Here is a 26,038-nt window from a genome sequence, read left to right on the forward strand (position 1 = left end):
TATGTTATGGGTGTGCTTGTCATCGGCAAGGAATAGGTTTTTTTTATCGTAAAGGAAATGGAATAGAGCTAAGCACAGGCAGAATCCTAGAGGAAAACCTGGTTCAGTCTGATTTCCAACAGACTGGGAGACAAATTCACCTTTTAGCAGGACAATAACCTAAAACAGGCCAAATATACAGTGGAGTTGCTTACCAAGACAACATTGAATGTTCCTGAGTGGTCGAGTTACATTTTTGACTTAAATCGACTTGAAAATCTATGGCAAGACATTTTTAAGTCTGTCTAGCAATGATCAACAACCAACTTGAAGCTTGAATTATTTGTAAAATAATAATGTGCATACGTTGCACACTTCAGGTGTGCAAAGCTCTTGGAAGACTTACCCAGAAAGACTCACAGCTGTAATAGCTGCCAAAGGTGATTCTAACGTGTATTCACTCAGTGGTGTGAAGACTTTTGTATTTCAAAAATGTCTAAAAACATGGTTTTACTTTGTCATGATGGGGTATTGTGTGTAGATGGGTAAAACATACACACAGTATATTTAATCCATTTTGAATTCCGGCTGTAACCCAACAAAACATGGAACAAGTCAAGGGGTATGAATACTTTAATGGCACTGGACAACTTTGATAGCTTTCTACTACTTTAATTGATTTTAATAAAAGCAATGTTTCTTGCCCATGAGGAAGCTATTTATCAGAGTTATTGACCTCACAATAAGCCAGATTCGAGTAACTTACATTGTGGTGCTGAAACTTGAAGCAGCAGATGCGGCACAATCAATCGGAAATAGTTTCAACCTTCTTTTTAATTTGACTATATACTGACAACAAGAGGGCTTTGTGTTGGAGTATATTTCTTCCTATTTAATAAATAAGAGGTAGGCCTACCTGTTTGACAGACCAAACTAGGCTGTAGGCTGCTATCCATAGATTTGATGGCCAATTCCTCCACCCACCATGCACTAAAACAGATCTGATTAATATAAAGTGATCTATAACGGCGCTTCGGTCTGCAATGTTCTTTGCTAGAAACAAGCTGTAAGGATACCTTTTGGTTCATTTCTATGACATTCAGTGGCTGAGCTACAACCTTCTATAGCCGACAAGACAAACGTGTTTGTGTTGTGTGTAACAGGTGTCTCGCTGTGGCATGATCTACATGGAGCCTCACATGCTGGGCTGGCGGCCCCTCATGTTGTCCTGGCTTAACACACTGCCCACCACAGTCAACGCCATGCACAAGGACCTCATCACTGGTCTCTTTGACCGGATGCTGCCGGCCTGCCTCCAGCTGATACGCAAGGCCACCCAGGTACAATACATAGAATGACTAGATTGGACATTCCCATAGATATATTTATATTAACATCATGCACACCATGTTATCCAAAGGTTTCTCAAGTCCAGTCCTCCAGGACTACAGTCTCTTCTGGTTTCATTAAATTTAGTGACTAGTGTATTTACAGTTGTATATGTTTTTTGACCTGGCAATCATTGGAGTTGTATAGTGAACTCAGAATAGACTAGAATATATGGATATCAGAACAGCGGTTACTCACCTCGAACTGGACAAAGATTTTTTCTTTAATGAGTCAGACGCAAAGGATATAATGCTGCTCCCAGACAAGTCCCAAATCCCCTTCATTCGCATGAAGAAAATAAGGCAATGCACGGGGCAGAGATCAAGGTGACTTGTGAGAATTCATCGGTGAGTGTGGAACCCAACCCGCCTCTACCATCCATTCTATTAACCAATGTGCAATCACTGGAGAATAAACTGGATGAGCTCCGTTCGAGACTATACTACCAACGGGACATAAAAAAAACAAATATCTTATGTTTCACCAAGTCGTGGCTGAACGACGACACGGATAATACACAGTTGGCTGGGTTTCCCGTGCATCGGCAAGACAGAACAGCTACGTCTGGTAAGACGAGGGGTGGGGGTCTGTATTTTTGTCAATAACAGCTGGTGCGCAATGTCTAATATTGAGGTAGTCAAGGTTTTTCGTAGCTGTCTATTTACCACAAACCGACGCTGGCACTAAGACCGCACTCAATGAGCTGTATAAGGCCATAAGCAAACAAGAAAATTATCATCCAGAAGCGGCACTCCTAGCGTCTGGGGACTTTAATGCAGGCAAATTTAAATCCGTTTTACCTAATTTCTACCAGAATGTCACATGTGCATCCAGAGGGAAAAACACAAGTAAAAACTACCAGTGACTCGCTCAATACGGAAGTGGTCAGAAGACGTGGATGCTACGCTACAGGACTGTTTTGCTATCACAGACTGGAATATGTTCCGGAATCATCCAATGGCATTGAGCAGTGTACCACCTCAGTCACCGGCTTCATCAATAAGTGCATTGACGACATCGTCCCTACTGTGACCTTAACGTACATATCCCAACCAGAAGCCATGGATTACAGGCAACATCTGCACCGAGTTTAAGGCTAGAGCTGCCGCTTTCAAGGAGTGGTATACAAAGCTCATCACTAAGCTCAGGACGCTGGGACTAAACACCTACCTCTGCAACTGGATCATGGACTTCCTGAAGGGCCGCCCCCAGGTGGTAAGGGTAGACAACACATCTGCCACGCTGAGCCTCAACATGGGGGCCCCTCAAGGGTGCGCGTTTAGTCCCTCCTGTACTCCCTGTTCACCCACGACTGTGTGGCCAAGCACGACTCCAAAACAATCATTAAGTTTGCTGTCGACACATTGTTAGCCCTGATCACCGACAACGATGAGACAGCCTATAGGGAGGAGGTCAGAGACCTGGCAGTGTGGTAAGAGACCTGGTAACCTCTCCCTCAATGTGAGCAAGACAAAAGAGATGATCGTGGACTACAGGAAAAGGAGGGCCGAACAGGCTGGGACTAATGTGGAGTTGGTTGAGAGTTTCAAGTTCCTTGGTGTCCACATCACCAACATACTGTCATGATCCAAACACACCAACAAAGTTGTGAAGAAGGCTCGACAACACCTTTTCCCCCTCTGGAGACTAAAAAGATTTGACATGGGTCCCCAGATCCACAAAAAGTTCTACAGCTGCACCATTGAGAGCATCCTGACCGCCTGGTATTGCAACTGCTCGGCATCCGACCATACGGCGCTACAGAGGGTAGTGCGTACAGCCAAGATCATCACTGGGGCCAAGCTTGGGGGTAGCAGAGAGAACAGTCTATGACTATATACTAGGCGGTGTCAGAAGAAGGCCCAAAAAATTATCAAAGACTCCAGGTCATAGACTGTTCTCTTTGCTACTGCGCGGCAAGCAGTACCGGAGCGCCAAGTATAGGTCCAAAAGGCTCCCTAACAGCTTCTACCCCCAAGCCATAAGACTGCTGAACAATTAATCAAATGGCCACCTAGACTACTTGCATTCTGCTACTCACTGTTTATTATATATGCATAGTCACCTTACCCCTACCTAGTGTACAAATTACCCCATCTAACCTGTAGCCCTGCCCATTGACCCCCTGTGTGTGTGTGTGTGCATATATATATAAATAAATTCAGTTAAGAGTTTACTAAATATTAAAAAAAATATATATATTTTGTCAATATTTAGTAAACTCTTCTTAAAACTGAATTTCATGGTAACCTGTTGTATTCGGTGCATGTGACAAATACGATTTGAATAGAATTACAGTGGCAAGAAAAAGTATGTGAACCCTTTGCAATTGAAATCATTGGTCAATTCCTTTGACAATATATAAAACTAGTCACCACGCAGTGTTTGTCATTATACCCTGATGAAGACAGCTTGCTTGTCGAAACGTTGGTTATTAAATTATTGCATCTGAGCTCCTAGAGTGTGCGGCTCTCCTTTAATTTTAGGTGTTTTACGCTGCTAGCCAGCACCTCGCCTAAATAGGTGTGCGTTTCTTTCGCCTCTAGATTAACCCTTTCGAATGACCTTGATTTCTGCATAAATTGGTCATCAAATTTGATCTGATCATCTATGTCACAACAGACAAACAGTTTAAGCACACTATAACACACACATTATTGTATTTTTCTTGTCTGTTGAATACATCATTTAAACATTCACTGTGTAGGTTGGAAAATATGTGAACCACTAGGCTAATGACTTCTCAAAAACCTAATTGGAGACAGCTAACCTGGAGTCCAATCAATGAGATTGGAGATGTTGGTTGGAGCTGCCTTGCCTTATAAAAAAACACTCACAAAAATGTGAGTTTGCTATTCACAAGAAGCGTTGCCTGATGTGAACCATGCCTCAAACAAAATAGATCTCAGAAGACCTAAGATTAAGAATTGTTGACTTGCATAAAGCTGGAAAGGGTTACAAAAATATCTCTAAAAGCCTTGATGTTCATCAGTCCACAGTAAGACAAATTGTCTATAAATGGAGAAAGTTCAGCGCTGTTGCTACTCCCTAGGAGTGGCCGTCCTGCAAAGATGACTGCAAGGGCATAGCGCAGAATGCTCAATGAGGTTAAGAAGAATCCTAAAGTGTCAGCTAAAGACTTACAGAAATCTCTGGAAATGCTAACATCTCTGTTGACGAGTCTATGGTACGTAAAACACTAAACAAGAATGGTGTTCATGGGAGGACACCACAGAAGAAGCCAAAAAAGACATTGCTGCATGTCTGAAGTTTGCAAAAGTGCAGCTGGATGTTCCACAGCGCTACTGGAAAAATATTCTGTGGACAGATGAAACTACAGTTGAGTTGTTTGGAAGGAACACACAACACTTTGTGTGGAGAGAAAAAAAAGGCACAGCACACCAACATCAAAACCCCATCCCAACTGTAAAGTATGGTGGAGGGAGCATCGTGGTTTGGGGCTGCTTTGCTGCCTCAGGGCTTGGACAGCTTGCTGTCGTCGACGGAAAAATGAATTCCCAAGTTTATCAAGACATTTTGCAGGAGAATGTTAGGCTATCTGTCCGCCATTTGAAGCTCAACAGAAGTTGGGTGATGCAACAGAACAATGACCCAAAACACAGAATGGCTTCAACAGAAGAAAATACGCCTTCTGGAGTGGCCCAGTCAGAGTCCTGACCTCAACCCGAATGAGATGCTGTGGCATGACCTCAAGAGAGCAGTTCACACCAGACATCCCTATCAAGGTGAGACCCAAATGCAGGGACAGGAGGCATATGGTTGGAGTCTTAAAATGTTTATTAATCCAAAGGGTAGGCAATAGAATGGTCGTGGACAGGCAAAAGGTCAAAACCAGATCAGAGTCCAGGAGGTGCAGACAGGCTCGTGGTCAAGGCAGGCAGAATGGTACAAAGTCCAGAAACAGGTAAGGGTCAAAACCAGGAAGACTAGAAAAAGGAGAATGCAAAATGCAGGAGAACGGGAAAAACGCTGGTTGACTTGGAAACATACACGATGAACTAGCACAGAGAGACAGGAAACACCGGGATAGATGCACTGGGGAAAACAAGCGACACCTGGAGGGGGTGGAGACAATAACGAGGGCAGGTGAAACTGATCAGGGTGTGACAATCCCAAGAATATTGCCGATTTCAAACAGTTTTGTAAAGAGGAATGGTCCAAAATTCCTCCTGACTATTGTGCAGGTCTGATCCGCAACTACATAAAACATTTGGTTGAGGTTATTGCTGCCAAAGGAGGGTCAAACAGTTATTAAATCCAAGGGTTCACATACTTTTTACACCCTGCACTGTGAATGTTTACACGGCGTGTTCAATAAAGACATGAAAACATATAATTGTTTGTGTGTTATTAGCTTAAGCAGACTGTGTTTGTATATTGTTGTGACCTAGATGAAGATCAGATCAAATTGTATGATGAATTTATGCAGAAATCCAGGTATTTCGAAAGGGTTCACATACTTTTTCTTGCCGCTGTATATTGTATCTCAATGGTTGTGTACCTGTTCCAGGAGCTCTCCCCGACATCAGACACAAACCTGGTGAACTCGCTGATGAACTTGATGGATTGCATGATGGATGAGTACAGCGAGGAGGTCAAGATGAAGGGCATGAATGAGAGGGACATCTGCTCCTGGCTAGAGGTGAGGGGTGGGAGAGGCCCTGTGGCGAGGGTCGTGTTCATTAGGGCATGGAATGGAAAACATTTTAAATGCTCTGCTATGGAAACTGAACATGAGTGTTTCTTATTGGACAAGTATGAGGAGTTCCTGTTTTATTCTGTTCCGTGCCTAATAAACGCTACCCAGATGAAGCACTCACCGTCACACACACCGTGCACTATGTAACCGTAACATTTTAAGTAGACAATTTAATAGTTGACAATGTTGACTCAATTAATATGTATGTCATTCTAAATGAGTTTGAAAACACTAAAGAATGTTTACTTTAAATTCAGAGAGTTGTTGCCACCTTCTCATGGACATGATTCAGAGGGATAACCCTCTTTTAATGTATCCCTGATTTGAAATCTACTTGTTTGGTAAAATAAATGTAAAAGCTAAAAAGTACCACCTCCACTGAGACCCAAAATGTTTTAGTAGATGAGCCAGCTCCTATAGATTTTTCTGTGCTGAATGAATCAGCAGTGGTATTATCACAGATAGAACAATGAGACAGATATTTCCCCGTATGTATAAATGTGAAGCATCCACTTGGCTTTTCCACTCACTACCAAATATGATTGTAAGAGGAAGTGCAGTGGCTGGCAGTGGGAGAAGATGGAAGGAGTGTCATATCTGTCGGAAGGGACAGACCAAGGCGCAGCGTGTACAGTGCTCATCTTCTTTCTTCTTTCCTCCGGGCTGAGGAGCTGGAACCGGTATCCCCGGACTGGGGAGACTTACAGGAGACTGGGTGCGCAGGCACGGGGCACACTGGGCCGTGGAGGCACACCGGCGGTCTGAAACTCAGGGCTGACACACCCCGTCCTGGCTGAATGGTCACTGTGGCCCGGCACGGGCGGAGCGCTGGCACAGGGCGAACTCGGCTGTGCTGGAGAGTGAGGGCTGCCGTGCGTAGAGCAGGCACAGGGTAAGCTGGACCGAGGAGAAGCACTGGCGGCCAGATGCGCTGCGCCGGCGCACTTCTCCCTGGCTGCCGGCCAACTCTCGCCCGGCATTGCTGCGGAGCCCGTACTGACCGGACTGTGCGTGCGTGTGGGCGATACCGTGCGCATTTCCGCATAGCTCGGTGCTCTCCTTGTCACCCGCTCCCCACGGTACGCACGGGGAGTTGGCTCAGGACTCCACCCTGACTCTGCCCAACTCCCCGTGTGCCCCCCCACACATTTTTTTGGGGGGTGCCTCTCGCACTTGCCTCTTGGCTTATACAGCGCCTCATAGTAGCGCCGCTCTGCCTTCGCTGCCTCCAGTTCCTCCTTCGGTCGACAATACTCCCCAGCCTGCCTCCAGGGTCCTTTCCCGTCTAAAATCTCCTCCCACGTCCACGACTCCAAATACTTCTCCTGCTCCTTACCCGCTGCTTGGTCTTCTTTCGGTGAGTGGTTCTGTCATATCTGTCGGAAGGGACAGACCAAGGCGCAGCGGGTATAGTGCTCATCTTCTTTCTTTATTTAGAGAGAACACTCAAACAAAATAAACAAATGATAAAACAGTTCCGTAAGGCACACGGCTATACAGAAAACAACCACCCACAATCCCAAAGGAAAAAGGGGCTGCCTAAGTATGGCTTCCAATCAGAGACAACGAAGGACACCTGCCTCTGATTGGAAACCATACTCGGCCACACATAGAAAATGAACATAGAAAATGAAAACTAGAACAAATCCCCTCTAAATAAACCAACCCCAAAACACACAAAAACAACACCCCCCTGCCACGCCCTGACCATGCTACAATGACAAATGACCCCTTTACTGGTCAGGACGTGACAAGGAGATGGATTTTGACCAACATTCTGCATGTTTTCTCATCAACAAAACATTTGATCTCAATAGAGTTTTTTGTTGTCAAAACTAGAATCTGCTTTGAACAGAGTGGACTAAGTTTTGTAGACTTTACCCTTGGCCAAAATTGTAAAAAAAGGTGTGCAAAGGCAAATTTAGTTATTACACACGCACACTTCACCAAGTAAGCGTTCTCAAATGGAAATATGCAGATGCATTCTATAATGGGCCAATAGGATCTCGCTAGCTCGTGCTTGGCTCTGCCCACCTCCATGGTGGAGAGTTTGGAATCTGATTGATTGATTGCTTCTGTGGACAGGTGTTTTTTATACAGGTAACAAACTGAGACTAGGAGCACTCCCTTTAAGAGCATGCTCCTAATCTCAGCTCGTTACCTGTATAAAAGACACCTGGGAGCCAGAAATCTTTCTGATTGAGAGGGGGTCAAATACTTATTTCCCTCATTAAAATGCAAATCAATTTATAACATTTTTGATTTTTTTGTTGTTATTCTGTCTCTCACTGTTCAAATAAACCTACCATTAAAATTATAGACTGATCATTTCATTGTCAGTGGGCAAACGTACAAAATCAGCAGGGGATCAAATACTTTTTTCCCTCACCGTAGTTATAAAACATCTTTGGTATTATTCTTCCTGTGGCATACTATACTGATGATATCCTCTTTGCTTTCAGTTTTTTTCGAGCCATTCTCAATAGGCAGACCGTGGTCTGGATCTTGACCCAGAACGGCATCAATACGGACCGCGGGTACAATTGCAGGAAATTATCTTTAAAAATACAAAATGTTCTCTCTGCCAACAAGAGAGGTGTGAACAGTTTGTGTCATGGACAGTGCTTGTATGTGTGTCAGGGCTCGATATTCAGGCCTTCCCGCTTACCCGGCAACATCTGCATTTGTATTTCATCTTTCACAATCTTCTGACGCTTCACACTTGTTATCAACCAGCATTCGGTTTCCAAGCGGAGGCAAAAATGTCAAGCCTTCACTCTCCGTCTTGAGTGAGCCTCACCTCAGTAGGCCAAGTCCTGGATACTCACGCCAAACCCACCTCAGCGGGAAATTCCCTAAAAACATGCCACTTTGATACAGCTATGACTTTTTTTGTAGCAGGTTAGGAGATTTAGGTTAAGGTTAGGAAAAGGGTTAGGGTTAGCGAAAATGCTCTCATAACCTGCTACAAAAATGCACTTATATCAAAGTGAAATGTTTTTACGTAGTCCCTGTCACCGGAGATGGGAAGCCAATCAATTCAGAGTTTAACATCAGCACACGCATTCCACAATCACAGAATAAAAGTCCTCCGCCTGCTTTTCACTTTTTTTCATATCAGACATCCTACACAGCATTGTCATTATTAGCAAAGAAAGGTTTACTGAGGCCTAGGCCTATACTATGGAGCTGCTTGCTAATCAAGACATAAATATTATTTACACAAATCACTTGTTGGTTAAATAAATTAAGAAATAAAAATGAATATTGTAAAGAATTATATTCTGTAGTCAGGGTTATTCAACTCTTACCCTACTAGGTCCGGAGCCTGCTGGTTTTCTGTTCTACCTTATTGCGCTTCACTGAGTTTGTGGCAATCTCTTGGAACTGCTACAGAAAGGATATCTCTATATTGATTTATACTCCCTGCTTACCTGACATTGTCAGCCATGCTCAAGTGATAAAAATAAAAAATTGGTGTAATGGAATCCTTCCTGCATTCCATTTGTGTTTTATCACCTGAGAAATCTTTATTGTGAGCATTTTGTGAGATTCTGACTATCTTTCTATCTTGGCACCACAGGGCATCTTCATCTTCTGCCTGGTGTGGTCGGTGGGTGCCAGCTGTACGGAGTCCGGACGGGTGAAGTTTGACAGCCTGGTTCGAGAGATGATGGAGGGTGCCTTGAGCGAAGAGACACGGGCACGCCATGGCATCCTAGAGCATGTGGAGTCTCCTGCCAAGCAGCTGACTGTGCCTCTGCCCACAGAGGGCACACTCTACGAGTATCGCTTCATTAAAGAGGTGAGATTGGTCAGGACCAGGTAAGGCCTACAGTAAGCTCCACAGAGTGAGTCTCACGTTTATGTTGATTATATTGAAGAGCCAACTGTGAGTTTGACTATAAATAAGACTCAATAGCGCAATGAAGCCAAATTAAGTCGGTTAAGACGGCGTCTCATGGAGACATAATATGCGCAGTTTGAGCTTCTCCAGGAAGTGACTCAAGTTAACTCAAGTTGAAGGCCGACCGCGTACTACAGGTTGCCATTAGCAATTAAATGATCCTAATAACCTTTTCTGTGTGTGATTTTTAAATAATTAAGGACATACATCTGGTGTATTAGAAGCAATTATTGGTACCATGATTGTCTTCGATGTTTGTATTTTATTTACACAAAGATTGACCACAAAGATTTATATTTTTCTATTCACTATAATGGGGATCCTGTTTTCTGCTAACAATGCCTTCAGTACTGTAGTGTCTTAGCTCTTATTACTTATTTATGTAATAAGAAAGACTCTGAATACAAGGAATTGAGCTGGAGCTTCACATTTACTAAAGACGAGTTAGTACCAGAATAACATAGAACAACACTGCATATGACCAAGGGTTCTCCATTCTTAAAGGGGACATCAGGAATTAACAGAACATAACAAGTACAGTGGTCGTCCTTGAACTTCCATGGTTTCGATTAGAGGTCGACCGTTTAATCGGAATGGCCGATTAATTAGGGCCGATTTCAAGTTTTCATAACAATCGGTAATCGGTATTTTTGGCCACCGATTTGCCAATTTATTTATTTTACACCTTTATTTAACTAGGCAAGTCAGATTAAGAACACATTCTTATTTTCAATGACGGTCTAGGAACGGGGGTTAACTGCCTTGTTCAGGGGGGATTTGTTTTTGCAACCTTCTGGTTACGAGTCCAACGCTCTAACCACCTGCCTTACATTGCACTCCACGAGGAGCCTGCATGGCAGGCTGACTACCTGTTATGCGAGGGCAGCAAGAAGCCAAGGTAAGTTGCTAGCTAGCATTAAACTTATCTTATAAAAAACTATCAATCTTAACATAATCACTAGTTAACTACACATGGTTGATGATATTACTAGTTTATCTAATGTGTCCTGCGTTGCATTTAATCGATGCGGTGCCTGTTAATTTCTCATCGAATCACAGCCTACTTCGACAAACGGGTGATGATTTAACAAGCGCATTTGCGAAAAAAGCACTGTCGTTGCACCAATGTACCTAACCATAAACATCAATGCCTTTCTTTAAAATCAATACGCAAGTATATATTTTTTAACCTGCATATTTAGTTAATATTGCCTGCTAACATGAAATTGTGTCACTGCTCTTGCGTTCATTGCCTGGCTCGTTACAAACTAATTTGCCAGAATTTTACGTAATTATGACATACCATTGAAGGTTGTGTAATGTAACAGGAATATTTAGACTTAGGGATGCCACCCGTTAGATAAAATACGTACCGGTTCCGTATTTCACTGAAAGAAAAAACTTTTTGTTTTCGAGATGATAGTTTCCGGATTCGACCATATTAATGACCTAAGGCTCGTATTTCTGTGTGTTTATTATATTATAATAAAGTCTATGATTTGATAGAGCAGTCTGACTGAGCGGTGGTAGGCACCAGCAGGCTCGTAAGCATTCATTCAAACAGCACTTTCGTGCGTTTTGCCAGCAGCTCTTCGCAATGCATTGCGCTGTTTATGACTTCAAGCCTGTCAACTCCCAAGATTAGGCTGGTGTAACCGATGTGAAATGGCTAGCTAGTTAGCGGGTGCGTGCTAAGAGCGTTTCAAACGTCACTCGCTCTGAGACTTGGAGTAGTTGTTCCCCTTGCTCTACATGGGTAACGCTGCTTCGAGGGTGGCTGTTGTCGATGTGTTCCTGGTTCGAGCCCAGGTAGGAGCGAGGAGAGGGACGGAAGCTATACTGTTACACTGGCAATACTAAAGTGCCTATAAGAACATCCAATAGTCAAAGGTATATGAAATACAAATCGTATAGAGAGAAATAGTCCTATAATTCCTATAATAACTACAACCTAAAACTTCTTACCTGGGAATATTGAAGACTCATGTTAAAAGGAACCACCAGCTTTCATGTTTCCATGTTCTGAGCAAGGCACTTAAACGTTAGCTTTCTTACATGGCACATATTGCACTTTTACTTTGTTCTCCAACACTTTGTTTTTGCATTATTTAAACCAAACTGAGCATGCTTCATTATTTATTTGAGGCAACATTGATTTTATTGATGTATTATATTAAGTTACAAAAAGTGTTCATTCATTATTGTTGTAATTGTCATTATTACAAATAAATACAAAAATTGGCCGATTAACTTCTATGGGCTACGCGGGACACAACCAGTGAAATATCAGGGCGGCAAATTCAAAAACAACAAAATGTCATAATTCAACTTTCTCAAACATACAACTATTTTACACCATTTTAAAGATACACTTCTCCTTGATGTAACCACATTGTCCGATTTTCAAAAAGGCTTTACAGCGAAAGCAAAACATTAGATTATGTTAAGGTACATAGACCAAAATAATCACACAGCCATTTTCCAAGCAAGGACATGTGTCAATAAAACCCAAAACACAGCTAAATGAAGCACTAACCTTTGACGATCTTCATCAGATGACACTCCTAGGACATTTTGTTACACAATACATGTATGTTTTGTTCGATAAAGTTCATATTTATATCCAAAAACAGCATTTTACATTGGCGCGTGATGTTCAGAAAATGTATTCCCACCAAAACGTCCGGTGAATGTGCACATCAATTTACAAGAATACTCATAAACGTTGACAAAATATATAACAATTATTTAAAGAGTTATAGATGGACTACTCCTGGATGCAACCGCTGTGTCAGATTTTAAAATAGCTTTACGGAGAAAGCACATTTTTCAATATTCTGAGTACATAGCTCAGCCATCACGGTGAGCTATTAAGACACCCGCCAAGTTCGGGGCAACCTAAACTCAGAATTAGTATTAGAAATATTCTCTTACCTTTGCTGATCTTCGTCAGAATGCACTCCCAGGACTGCTTGTTCCACAAATGTGGTTTTTGTTCAAAATAATCCATATTTATGTACAAATACCTCCGTTTTGTTCGTGCGTACAGATCACTTATCCAAAGGGATAACGCGTGAGCGTGGAACCAGAGACAAAAAGTCAAAATGTTCCATTACAATACTTAGAAGCATGTCAAATGCTGTTTAAAATCAATCTTTATGGTATTTTTAACGTAAAATTGCGATAATATTCCAACCGGACAATAGCATTCATTCAAGAAGAAAAAGAAGGAACGGTGCGCTCGTGTGATATCCAATCCCTTTGTTGCCAGGCAGACCACTCAGTAACTGAGCTCCTATTATCTGCCCAGTGACAGGAGAATGCTCAAACCACTTTCTGAAGGCTTTAGACAGCCAATGGAAGCCTTAGGAAGTGCAAGTCCCCCACAGACACTGTCGTTTCGATAGAGAATCAAAAGAAGAACTACAATTCTCAGACTTTCCACTTCCTGCTTGGATTCTTCTCATGTTTCTGCCTGTCATATGAGTTCTGTTATACTCACAGACACCATTCAAACAGTTTTAGAAACTTCAGAGTGTTTTCTATCCAAATCTACTAATAATATGCATATTCTAGTTTCTGTGCCAGAGTAGTAACCTGTTTAAATTGGGTACATTTTTCATCCGGCCGTGAAAATACTGCCCCCTAGCCCAGACAGGTTAATCGGTATCGGCTTTTTTTGGTCCTCCAATATTCGGTATCGGCGTTGAAAAATCATAATCGGGCGACCTCTAGTTTCAATGAGAGGGGCAGTCATTCTCTGGTTTGTACGGTAGCCCTAAGGTGCAAAGTAGCACCTTATCTGCAGGGGTCAACTGTAAGTCTTAAGGAGTGAGTACTGCACCCAGTAATAAAATACTGTGCCACTTGACAACATCCATTTGCTATATCACTATCACAGTAAGGCAACTTCCATTGAGCTTAATTGAATTGTGTTTCCAGTGAGTGGATATCGAGTTGCTCTCAGACATGAAATGAGTAAGCGGTCACTATAAGGCCTAAATAAATTAACAGTTTGAGGTAATTTCTTTTTTTATAAAATATGTATTCTTCTACAGGGCCCAGGGAGGTGGGAGTTGTGGACCGACGAGTTGAAGATGGCACCCCCTATCCCCAAGGATGTGCATTTCAACGAGATCATTGTTCCCACGGAGAACACAGTGCGCTACACAGCTCTGATGGAGCTGCTTATCACCCACCAGAAGCCCACCATCTTCATCGGCCCCACAGGCACTGGCAAAAGTGTCTACATCATTGTGAGTGGCCTCTTATCTTAGTCAACCGATCAGAACATTATTTATCAATCAGCCACTCAGCTGTGTCTCATTTTACACCAATTATTTCAATCAACCAATCAGTGTCTGATTTTACACCAGTCTCAACAATGGGTTTCAATAATGATCTTGGAAGTTCTTACTTGGCTTGGTTTTAATGTTCTTTGTAAAAGCCTTGTCCATCCTTCCATTGATCCTCCAGTCCAGCTAATCGATCGATCAGATTTTCTGTACTGATTTTCTGACCCTATATTTCTCTATGTGCATTTAAGTGATGAGCCTGTAATAATTGCCTCAATGTTTGAGGTCACTTGCCTTAAACACATTACCTTCACAGTATATAAGCACTCTTACTCCACCACCAGCGGCATAATCAAACATATTGAATCAACCAGACACCACTGAAAGTGGAAGGTAGAAGATGGCCTCCCCTTAGGCAACCCTAGCAGCCCCATAGCACCTTAGGTACATCACCTGTCTGCCTGGTCTTCCTGTAGAAACATTAGCTTATAGATCAGACACCAGCTACTCTAATACTGCTCACTGGGGCTTCCTCTCCCCATCTAGCCCAGCTGTGCTCTGTCCGACAGAGCAGAACCGACTGCCCGTAACCATGCCTGGCAGAGCAGGGCGTCTCCGGCGTGCCAGGGGTGATAAACGAGCACCCGGCCTGGGCTCGACAGTGGGCACGCCCTGCCGACAGATACATTGTACGTGCTGCCGCCACTGCCAAGCTCTCCCTCCAGAGCGCTAGACGTAACAGACAGACGCAAGCTGCGCTTCCTATTTTCGGCTCTGAGGAGGAGAGAGGTGTGACAGCGCAGGCCTCCCGATCCATCATGTTAACAGCCCCCATCCATTCTCTAGCTCGTTACACACCAACGTTCTACAAATGCTGCACTGGAATTATTATATAAAATTTTTCTCTGGGGGGGACTGTGTAGGGGGTCTTGGATGGTTGAGGGGCAGCTCTTGGGGAACTGTGTGGGGGGGAGGGGGGGGATCTTGGAGGGCTGGTGGCCTGGCGGTTGAGAGCTTGGGCCGGTTGCTGATGGGTCGCTGGTTCGGGTCCCCGTTTTTGACCTTGTGGGAGATCTGTCGACGTGCCCTTGAGCAGGGCTTTGACCATCGTTGCTTCTGTGGGTCGCTCTGGATGGGAGTCTGTTAGATGACTGAATGTGATGTCGATGTTGAGCGGCTTTACTGCAAGTAAGTTGTATGTTTTAAAAATATATGCATTTCCTTCGTGTTTCCTGACCAATTCTGCATTGGGGGGGTTCCACTAAGCATAAGACATTTTAGTCGCGCAGTTTTACATCTGTGTGACAGATGGATTTCCTAAACTCTGTTTTAGACTAAACTGAGTTCATGAGCAAAATTATCCTATTTACACTTTGTAGTCTATTTTGACACTAGCATAACTGTTTCTGACTAATACCGATGCAGCATAGGCCGTTTTCAAAGGGATGCATTGCTTTTTAAAGGCAGTCGCTCATTAAGCATCAAATATGACGTTTCAATAATGTTTATGAATGAATCGTGAATAATGATGAGTGAGAAAGTTAGTCGCACAAATATCATACCCCTCCAAAAATGCTAACGTCACCTGTTATTGTAATGGTGAGAGTTTAGCATGTCTTGGGGGTATGATATTTGTGCGTCTGTAACTTTCTCACTCATCATTATTAACTATTCATTCAGGATTATTCATAATCTTGGAAGCATCCACATTCATTTAGAAGTGTTAAGAGACATTATATTCTTATTTACAATACAAGTTACTCCAAAATGACACTACATTATTTAACATAAATTTCTATTGGGCACAAAATAATCTGAAATACAACCAAAACAAACAGCAAATGCATCTAACAAATTTGTAGAGTCACAACCTTGATTTCGTAATTGCGTGTTATGAATATTGGACCAAATACTTAACTTTTTTTACTACTTTAATGCACATATAAGTACATTTTTCCTAAAATGGGGGGGGACTATGTACAAAAAGTGCTGCAATATCTAAACGGTTCACCGGATATGGATAAGTACCCCAAAAGTTGTCACGACTCGGCTCCTCTCCTTGTTCAGGCGGCGTTCGGCGGTCGACGTTGCCGTCCTTCTAGCCATCGCCGCTCCACTGTTCATTGTTCCATTTGTTTTGTCTTGTTTCCCCGCAGACCTGGTTTACATTCCCTAATCACACTACATGTATATTCCCTCTGTTCCCCCCATGTCTTTGTGTGGAATTGTTCTTTGTTACGTGTTTTTGTGTGATTGCGCCAGACTGGTTTTCCCAGGTACCGTGTTCACCCGTTTGTATGTTTAAATTGTTAAACATTTTTGCATCTTTGTGACTTTGTCGCGCTTTACACTTTTGCATTTGGCTGGAGGTTTGTCTGACGCAGTTGCGTCCGTCGGTTGTTTGCTTCTGCCTAATAAAGTGTGAGCCTGATCACAACTCTCTGCTCTCCTGCACCTGACTTCTACACCAGTAGCGCACAACCTTACAAAATTAAAGCTGACAGTCAGAACTTTAACCTCATGGTCATGGTATTATTTCCAATACAAAATGCTTGAGTACAGAGCCAAAAGAACAACAGAAAGATGTGTCACTTCTGCATGCCAATTCAGAACTTGAATGTTCAATTATTTTAGAAAATAATTCACCCTATGTTTTCTTCAGTGAATACTGAGAAAGTGCTTACTGTAGTAGGTGCAAGAAAAAGCTCTCATTGTAAAGACATAATTTAAAAAAATCTAATTCCTTGTCATATGCGTCGATGAAAGGGGACAAAAACGCAGCGGGTAAAGTGCTCATCTTCTTTTATTATTTAATAAAGTGAACACTTAAACAAAAATAACAAACCGACAATCATCAGTTCCGTAAGGCACACAAGCTATACAGAAAACAACCACCCACAAACCCAAAGGAAAAAACAGGCTGCCTAAGTATGGCTTCCAATCAGAGACAACGAAAAACACCTGCCTCTGACTGGAAACCATACTCGGCCAAACATGGAAAAAGAAACATAGAAATAGAAAACTAGAACCAAAATCCCCTGGAACCAAAAAAAACCAAAACACACAAAACAAACACCCCCTGCCACGCCCTGATCATACTACAATGACAAATGACCCCTTTACTGGTCAGGACGTGACATTCCTAGAACATTACAAGAGGTACTCAAAATACCAGCTAGAGACGAGCAAATCAGAAGAGTGTTGCGTAATAAGCGTTCATATTTTCCAGTTAAGATTCATAATATCCTAAATCTTCTGTGATCATACAATCAAAATAATAGTAATAAGTCAACTCACAATGTATGACTAGGCTATTTGATTACATTACCTCAAACTCAAATTTAGAGACTGTAGTTTAGACCATCCCCTCAACCCCCCCACACAAAACTATCTGTAAGGAATTGGTGCAAAGGACCATGAATCCTTAAGAACCATCTGAAACAGCTGTTATAGTCACAAAGGAAAATCACTTTTTACACTACAGTGCCAATACGAACCGATCTGTGCTGGCTCATATATTTTCTTTTCAACTTTTCAACAGTCCTCTCTAGGACGGTTCTAGCTACTATGATGAATGTTTAACCAACAGCTCAGTAGTGTGAAACAACCCTAACTTCCCAAAACTCTCTGCAGGACTTTCTGTTGAACCGTCTGAATAAGGATGTATATAGCCCCCTGATGATTAACTTCTCAGCACAGACCACGGCTGCCCAGACACAGAACATCATCATGTCAAAGCTGGATAAGCGCCGCAAAGGGGTGTACGGCCCGCCCATGGGCAAGAGAACGGTAGGTTCGCCAGGCTGTGTGTGTGTGCACATGGATGGATGCGTGCGTGCATGCGTGACTGACATTGTCATGCGTGTATGTGTTTAATTCTTGAATAAAAGTAATGGTGTTGATAAGTCCTTGATGTAGTGTTGTGCTGACATTGAAGAGTAGTATTGCAGCAGAGTGAAAGACATTGTAATATCAATTCTTTATTTGTCCAGGTGGTGTTTGTGGACGACGTGAACATGCCGGCCAGGGAGACGTATGGGGCCCAGCCCCCTGTGGAGCTGCTGCGTCAGTGGCTGGACCACTGGAACTGGTACGACATGAAGGACTGCTCCATGATCAAGCTGGTAGACATCCAGATCATGTGCGCCATGGGGCCGCCCGGTGAGTCTAGCACATACAGCTCAGCTGCCCCTTTACTGAGTTTATTTGCTCACACTTTTTTTCACAACACTATTCAGGAGTTGCTGTTTATTTAAAGAACCATTTTTATTCAATGTATTATTATTGCTCTTACTTAGGGGGGCATTGAAAGAAGCGTTTAAAAGGTTTACACGCTATCACAGTCATTTGTCCCAAGTGCGCTTTCTACATTTTCTAACTCTGTGCCCCTATAGAAACTGATTTGAGGATTTGGGGAGGGTGAGCTGGTCTTAGATCTGAGCCTAAGGGCAACTTCTACCCGAAAGCCATTTTCATTGGATTTCTGCCCTCAGGTGGTGGGAGAAACCCAATCACTGCCCGCTTCCTACGCCACTTAAACACGGTCACCATCAACGACTTTGACGAGAAGACCATGTACACAATTTTCTCCAGAATCATGGACTGGCACCTCACTATAAGGTAACAATATAGTGTTGCTGAGAAGTTAGCCCTCTCTTCAGCAACATAGATAGATAGTTCAGCCTAGATATACAGTACATATTTAGGCCTAGACCTAACCTCCTAGACAAATAAACCCTTTTCGGGTCGTTCCACCTCAAATAGCACAATAGAATTTCGACATCCACCATTTCAGATTGTTCTGAAATCGTTTCTGTAGTTAGTTACCGGTAACATTTGCGTACCTGCAATTATTTTGTTGAAATATAATATGATCTCTGAGATCAAATAGGCCATTGTAATCAATAGGATTCATATAATATTCAAGAAATATAGTACCTAACATCCGATTTGGAAAAAACTTCTAACAATGAGGAATTAAAAAAAAATGGCCAAAAGTCACCCATGGACCACCCACACCGCTGCTGAAAAAAGTCCTAGGGGAACAATGTATTGTCACAGAACAGTTGGTGCCATATGGAGGATAGTTAGCCCAACTCTGTACCTATAAGAGCTTATAACATGGCATGTACATACACAGTTTTTATGAAGTGGTATGTATTTTGCAATGTTCTGTACTTTGTCAAGTATACTCCTATATTCTTGTATTCACATTCACATATTAACATTACTCCCATATTTCAGCACGCATGTTTTCACGAGTAAATTGTGAAAACAAACCTGCATGATTGAAGGTAATGAGGTTCAATGCCTGGCTACATCTTCTCAAATTACTATATATTTTTATTTCAGGTTTTGCCAAAGGGGGGTGTGTTAGGTTGATAGTATTGACAGACAGCTGTAAGAATATTAAAATATAAATATACAATGCAGAGAACTAAAGATCAATGGAAGGAGTTGTTTTTCTTTAATGGGGAACTGCAGATTAATGGGTCAGGTACATGGGTTGTATTTCAGTTCAACAACTGTTTAGAATCTGTGTAGGGGTTCCAGTCCGGGACTCATACAGTTAAAAATCAAATGTATTTATAAAGCCCTTCTTACATCAGCTGATATCTCAAAGTGCTGTACAGAAACCCAGCCTAAAACCCCAAACAGCAAGCAATGCAGGTGTAGAGGTTCCAGTCCAGGACTCATACAGCTATTTATTGCCTATCTCCTCATGCCATTTGCACACACTGTATATAGACTTTCTTTTTTTTTCTACTGTGTCATTGACTTGTGTATTGTGTTACTGGCTTGTTTGTTGTTTATTCCATGTGTAACTCTGTGTTGTTGTCTGTGTCACACTGCTTTGCTTTATCTTGGCCAGGTCGCAGTTGTAAATGAGAACTTGTTCTCAACCAGCCTACCTGGTTAAATAAAGGTGAAATAAAATAAATAAAAAAGAAGCATGGTGGCTAGGAAAAACTCCCTAGAAAGGCCAGAACCTAGGAATAAACCTAGAGAGGAACCAGGCTATGAGGGGTTGCCAGTCTTCTTCTGGCTGTGCCGGGTGGAGATTATAACAGAACATGGCCAAGATGTTCAAATGTTCATAGATGACCAGCAGGGTCAAATAATAATAATCACAGTGGTTGTCGAGGGTGCAACAGGTCAGCACCTCTGGGACAGGTAGCACGTCCGGTGAACAGGTCAGGGTTCCATAGCCACAGGCAGAACAGTTGAAACTGGAGCAGCAGCACAGCCAGGTGAACTGGGGACAGCAAGAAGTCATCAGGCCAGGTAGTCCTGAGGCATGGTCCTAGGGCTCAGGTCCTCAGAGAGAGAGAGAAAGAGAGAAAGAAAGAGAGAATTAGTGAGAGCATACTTAAATTCACACAAGACACCGGATAAGACAGGAGAAATACTCCAGATATAACAGACTGACCCTAGCCCCCCAACACATAAACTACTGCAGCATAAATGCTGGAGGATGAGACAGGAGGGGTCGGGAGACACTGTAGCCCCATCCGACGATACCCCCGGACAGGGCCAAACAGGCAGGATATAACCCCACCCACTTTGCCAAAGCACATCCCCCACACCACTAGAGGGATATCTTTAACTACCAACTTACCATCCTGAGACAAGGCCGAGTATAGCCCACAAAGATTTCCGCCACGGCAAAACCCAAGGGGGGGGGCGCCAACCCAGACAGGAAGATCACGTCAGTGACTCAACCCACTCAAGTGAAGGACGAAGGACGACATGGAAGAGCACCAGTAAGCCAGTGACTCAGCCCCTGTAATAGGGTTAGAGGCAGAGAATCCCAGTGGAGAGAGGGGAACCGGCCAGGCAGAGACAGCGAGGGCTATTTGTTGCTCCAGTGCCTTTCCGTTCACCTTCACACTCCTGGGCCAGACTACACTCAATCATAGGACCTACTGAAGAGATGAGTCTTCAATAAAGACTTAAAGGTTGAGACCGAGTCTGCGTCTCTCACATGGGTAGGCAGACCATTCCATAAAAATGGAGCTCTATAGGAGAAAGCCCTGCTTCCAGCTGTTTGCTTAGAAATTCTAGGGACAGTTAGGAGGCCTGCGTCTTGTGACCGTAGCGTACGTGTAGGTATGTACGGCAGGACCAAATCGGAAAGAAATGTCGGAGCAAGTCCATGTAATGCTTTGTAGGTTAGCAGTAAAACCTTGAAATCAGCCCTTGCCTTAACAGGAAGGCTAGCACTAGTCAAGATTCTAGCAGCCGTGTTTAGCAATAACTGAAGTTTATTTAGTGCTTTATCCGGGTAGCCGGAAAGTAGAGCATTGCCGTAGCCTAACCTAGAAGTGACAAAAGCATGGATACATTTTTCTGCATCATTTTTGTACAGAAAGTTTCAGATTTTTGCAATGTTACGTAGATGGAAAAAAGCTGTCCTTGAAACTGGCTTGATATGTTCGTCAAAAGAGAGATCAGGGTCCAGAGTAATGCCGAGGTCCTCCACAGTTTTATTTGAGACGGCTGTACAACCATCAAGATTAATTGTCAGATTCAACAGAATATCTCTTTGTTTCTTGGGACCTAGAACAAGCATCTCTGTTTTGTCTGAGTTTAAAAGTAGAACATTTGCATCCATCCACTTCCTTATGTCTGAAACACAGGCTTCCAGCGAGGGCAATTTTGGGGCTTCACCATGTTTCATCATTATGTACAGCTTTGTGTCGTCCGCATAGCAGTGAAAGTTAACATTATGTCTCCGAATGACATCACCAAAAGGTAAAATATATAGTGAAAACAAGTGGTCCTAAAACGGAACCTTGAGGAATACCGAAATTTACAGTTGATTTGTCAGAGGACAAACCATCCACAGAGACAAACTGATATCTTTCCGACAGATAAGATCTAAACCAGAACAGAACTTGTCCATGTAGACCAATTTGGGTTTCTGATCTCTCCAAAATAATGTGGTGATCGATGTTATCAAAAGCAGCCCTAAGGTCTAGGAGCACGAGGTCTGACACCATTAGAAGGTAATTTACCACCTTCACAAGTGCAGTCTCAGTGCTATGATGGGGTCTAAAACCAGACTGAAGCATTTTGTATACATTGTTTGTCTTCAGGAAGGCAGTGAGTTGCTGCGCAACAGCTTTTCAACATTCTTTGAGAGGAATGGGAGATTTGATATAGGCCGATTAGTTTTTTTATATTTTCCTGGTCAAGGTTTGGCTTTTTCAAGAGTCTTTATTACTGCCACTTTTAGTGAGTTTGGTACACATCCGGTGGATGGAGAGCTGTTTATTATGTTCAACGTAGGAGGGCCAAGCACAGGAAGCAGCTCTTTCAGTAGTTTAGTTGGAATAGGGTCCAGTATGCAGCTTGAAGGTTTAGAGGCCATGATTATTTTCATAATTGTGTCAAGAGATATAGTACTAAAACACTTGAGTGTCTCCCTTGATCCTAGGTCCCGGCAGAGTTGTGCAGACTCAGGACAACTGAGCTTTGGAGGAATACGCAGATTTAAAGAGGAGTCCGTAATTTTCTTTCTAATGATCATGATCTTTTCTTCAAAGAATGCTGCTTTTTAGTTAGCTTTGCGACAGTATCAAAAATACATTTTATATTTGTTATTATTTTACTCAATTAAGTTGGAAAAATAGGATGATCGAGCAGCAGTGAGGGCTCTTCGATACTGCACGGTACTGTCTTTCCAAGCTAGTCGGAAGACTTCCAGTTTGGTGTGGCACCATTTCCGTTCCAATTTTCTGGAAGCTTGCTTCAGAGCTCGGGTATTTTCTGTATACCAGGGAGCTAGTTTCTTATGACAAATGTTTTTGTTTTTAGGGGTGCGACTGCATCTAGGGTATTGTGCAAGGTTAAATTGAGTTCCTCATTTAGGTGGTTAACTGATTTTTGTACTCTGACGTTCTTGGGTAGGCGGAGGGAGTCTGGAAGGGCATCTAGGAATCTTTGGGTTGTCCGAGAATCTATAGCACGACTTTTGATGATCCTTGGTTGGGGTCTGAGCAGATTATTTGTTGCGATTGCAATCGTAATAAAATGGTGGTCCGATAGTCCAGGATTATGAGGAAAAACATTAAGATCCACAACATTTATTCCACGGGACAAAACTAGGTCCAGTGTATGACTGTGGTAGTGAGTAGGTCCGGAGACATGTTGTACAAAACCCACTGAGTCGATGATGGCTCCGAAAGCCTTTTGGAATGGGTCTGTGGACTTTTCCATGTGAATACTAAAGTCACCAAAAATGTGAATATTATCTGCCATGACTACAAGGTCCGATAGGAATTCAGGGAACTCAGTGAGGAACGCTGTATATGGCCCAGGAGGCCTGTAAACAGTAGCTCTAAAAATTTATTGAGTAGGCTGCATAGATTTTATGACTAAAAGCTCAAAAGACAATATTTTTATTTTTTATTTTTTGTAAATTGAAATTTCCTATCATAAATGTTAGCAACACCTCTGCCTTTGCGGGATGTGTGGGGGATATGGTCACTAGTGTAAACAAGAGGTGAGGCCTCATTTAACACAGTAAATTCATCAGGCTTAAGCCATGTTTCAGTCAGGCCAATCACATCAAGATTATGATCAGTGATTAGTTAATTGACTATAACTGCCTTGGAAGTGAGGGATCTAACATTAGGTAGCACTATTTTGAGATGTGAGGTATCACAATCTCTTTCAATAATGGCAGGAATGGAGGAGGTCTTTATTCCAGTGAGATTGCTCAGGCGAACACCGCCATGTTTAGTTTTGCCCAAACTAGGTCGAGGCACAGACACGGTCTCAATGGGGATAGCTGAGCTGACTACACTGACTGTGCTAGTGACAGACTCCACCAAGCTGGCAGGCTGGTTAACAGCCTGCTGAAGTCGGAAGTTTACATACACCTTAGCCAAATACATTTAAACTCAGTTTTTCACAATTCCTGACATTTAATCCTAGTAAAGATTCCCTCTTACGTCAGTTAGGATCACCACTTTATTTTAAGAATGTGAAATGTCAGAAAAATAGTAGAGAGAATGATTTATTTCAGCTTTTATTTCTTTCATCACATTCTCAGTGGGTCAAAAGTTTACATACCCTCAATTAGTATTTGATAACATTGCCTTTAAATTGTTTAACTTGGGTGAAACGTTTTGGGTAGCCTTCCACAAGCTTCCCACAATAAGTTGGGTGAATTTTGGCCCATTCCTCCTGACAGAGCTGGTGTAACTGAGTCAGGTTTGACGGCCTCCTTGCTCGCACACGCTTTTTCAGTTCTGCCCACAAATGTTCTATAAGATTGAGGTCAGGGCTTTGTGATTCTTTTGTACCTGTTTCCTCCAGCATCTTCACAAGGTCCTTTGCTGTTTGTCTGGGATTGATTTGCACTTTTCGCACCAAAGTACGTTCATCTCTAGGAGACAGAACGCGTCTCCTTCCTGAACGGTATGACGGCTTCGTGGTCCTATGGTGTTTATACTTGCGTACTATTGTTTGTCCAGATGAACGTGGTACCTTCAGGCATTTGGAAATTGCTCCCAAGGATGAACCACGCTTGTGGAGGTCTACAATTTCTCTTCTGAGGTCTTGGCTGATTTCATTAGATTTTCCCATGATGTTAAGCAAAGAGGCACTGAGTTTGAAGGTAGGCCTTGAAATACATCCACAGGTACACCTCCAATTGACTGAAATGTTTATCAGAAGCTTATAAAGCCATGACATAATTTTCTGGAATTTTCCAAGCTGTTTAAAGGCACAGTCAACTTAGTGTATGTAAACTTCTGACCCACTGGAATTGTGATACAGTGAATTATAAGTGACATAATCTGTCTCTAAACAATTGTTGGAAAAATTACTTGTCATGCGCAAAGTATATGTCCTAACCGACTTGCCAAAACTATAGTTAGTTAACATGAAATTTGTGGAGTGGTTGAAAAATGAGTTTTAATGACTCCAATCTAAGTGTATGTAAACATCCGACTTCAACTGTAGCTATGTGTGGCAAGTTGTCATTGGTCCAAATGAGCTATACATTGAAGCTGACATGGGATACTTTGTATTTTCACCATTGGCCCATTTTTGCTGCAATGAATTCTAATTGGTCAACCACAGGCTAGGTTTTGGTTTAAACTCCATCCTGTCTCTTTGTTCAGTGGAGAAACAATGAGAACAGAGAAGAATGAACACCAACCATCCACTTTCCAGCATAACAACTATGATTTGTTCTCTTTTAATAAATATATTTCTCTCCCCTTGATTTGCTTTGGGGTCTGTGTTGTTGAAGAATATCATAAATTGTTAACACGGCTGAGGCTATAGTGTGTGTGTGTGTGTGTGTGTGTGTGTGTGTGAGTGTGCGTGTGTGCGCATGTGGAACGTTTGCACAATTGTTATTGCGTGTATATAATATAATTTATGACTCCTCACCTCTTCCTCACCAGGTTTGCTTTTCCCAAGCCATTTGCAATGCTGACCGCTCAGATCATCAATGGCACAATGTCTGTGTACCAGGAGGCCACCAAGAACCTGCTGCCAACCCCGGCCAAGTCCCACTACCTTTTTAACCTGCGAGACTTCTCCCGCGTCATCCAGGGCATCTGTCTGTCCCGACCTGAAACAGCTGAGAACCCCAGCGCCATCAAGCGCCTCTGGGTGCATGAGGTATGTATACAGGGCTCAGTATTCAAGTTTGCCCGAGACAGGTAAAAAATAAATAATTCAGACAAGCAGAACATAGATGTAAAGTAAAAAAGTCACAAAAATCAC

The 26,038-nt window shown here is 42.6% G+C and overlaps 1 protein-coding gene across 1 annotated transcript in view; it reads left to right on the forward strand.

The window, feature by feature from the left end:
• dnah7 (dynein, axonemal, heavy chain 7) overlaps nucleotides 1-26,038 on the forward strand; it is a 278,292-nt gene that overhangs the window by 105,224 nt on the left and 147,030 nt on the right. The window contains 8 exon segments of the mRNA XM_045707381.1: nucleotides 1,143-1,319; nucleotides 5,900-6,031; nucleotides 9,672-9,893; nucleotides 14,054-14,251; nucleotides 17,924-18,079; nucleotides 18,283-18,451; nucleotides 18,784-18,910; nucleotides 25,714-25,933. Coding sequence (XP_045563337.1) covers nucleotides 1,143-1,319; nucleotides 5,900-6,031; nucleotides 9,672-9,893; nucleotides 14,054-14,251; nucleotides 17,924-18,079; nucleotides 18,283-18,451; nucleotides 18,784-18,910; nucleotides 25,714-25,933 — 1,401 coding nt within the window.

The sequence above is a fragment of the Salmo salar genome, chromosome ssa25 (genome assembly GCF_905237065.1).
Source record: "Salmo salar chromosome ssa25, Ssal_v3.1, whole genome shotgun sequence".
In the NCBI taxonomy this organism is placed as follows: Eukaryota; Metazoa; Chordata; class Actinopteri; order Salmoniformes; family Salmonidae; genus Salmo; species Salmo salar.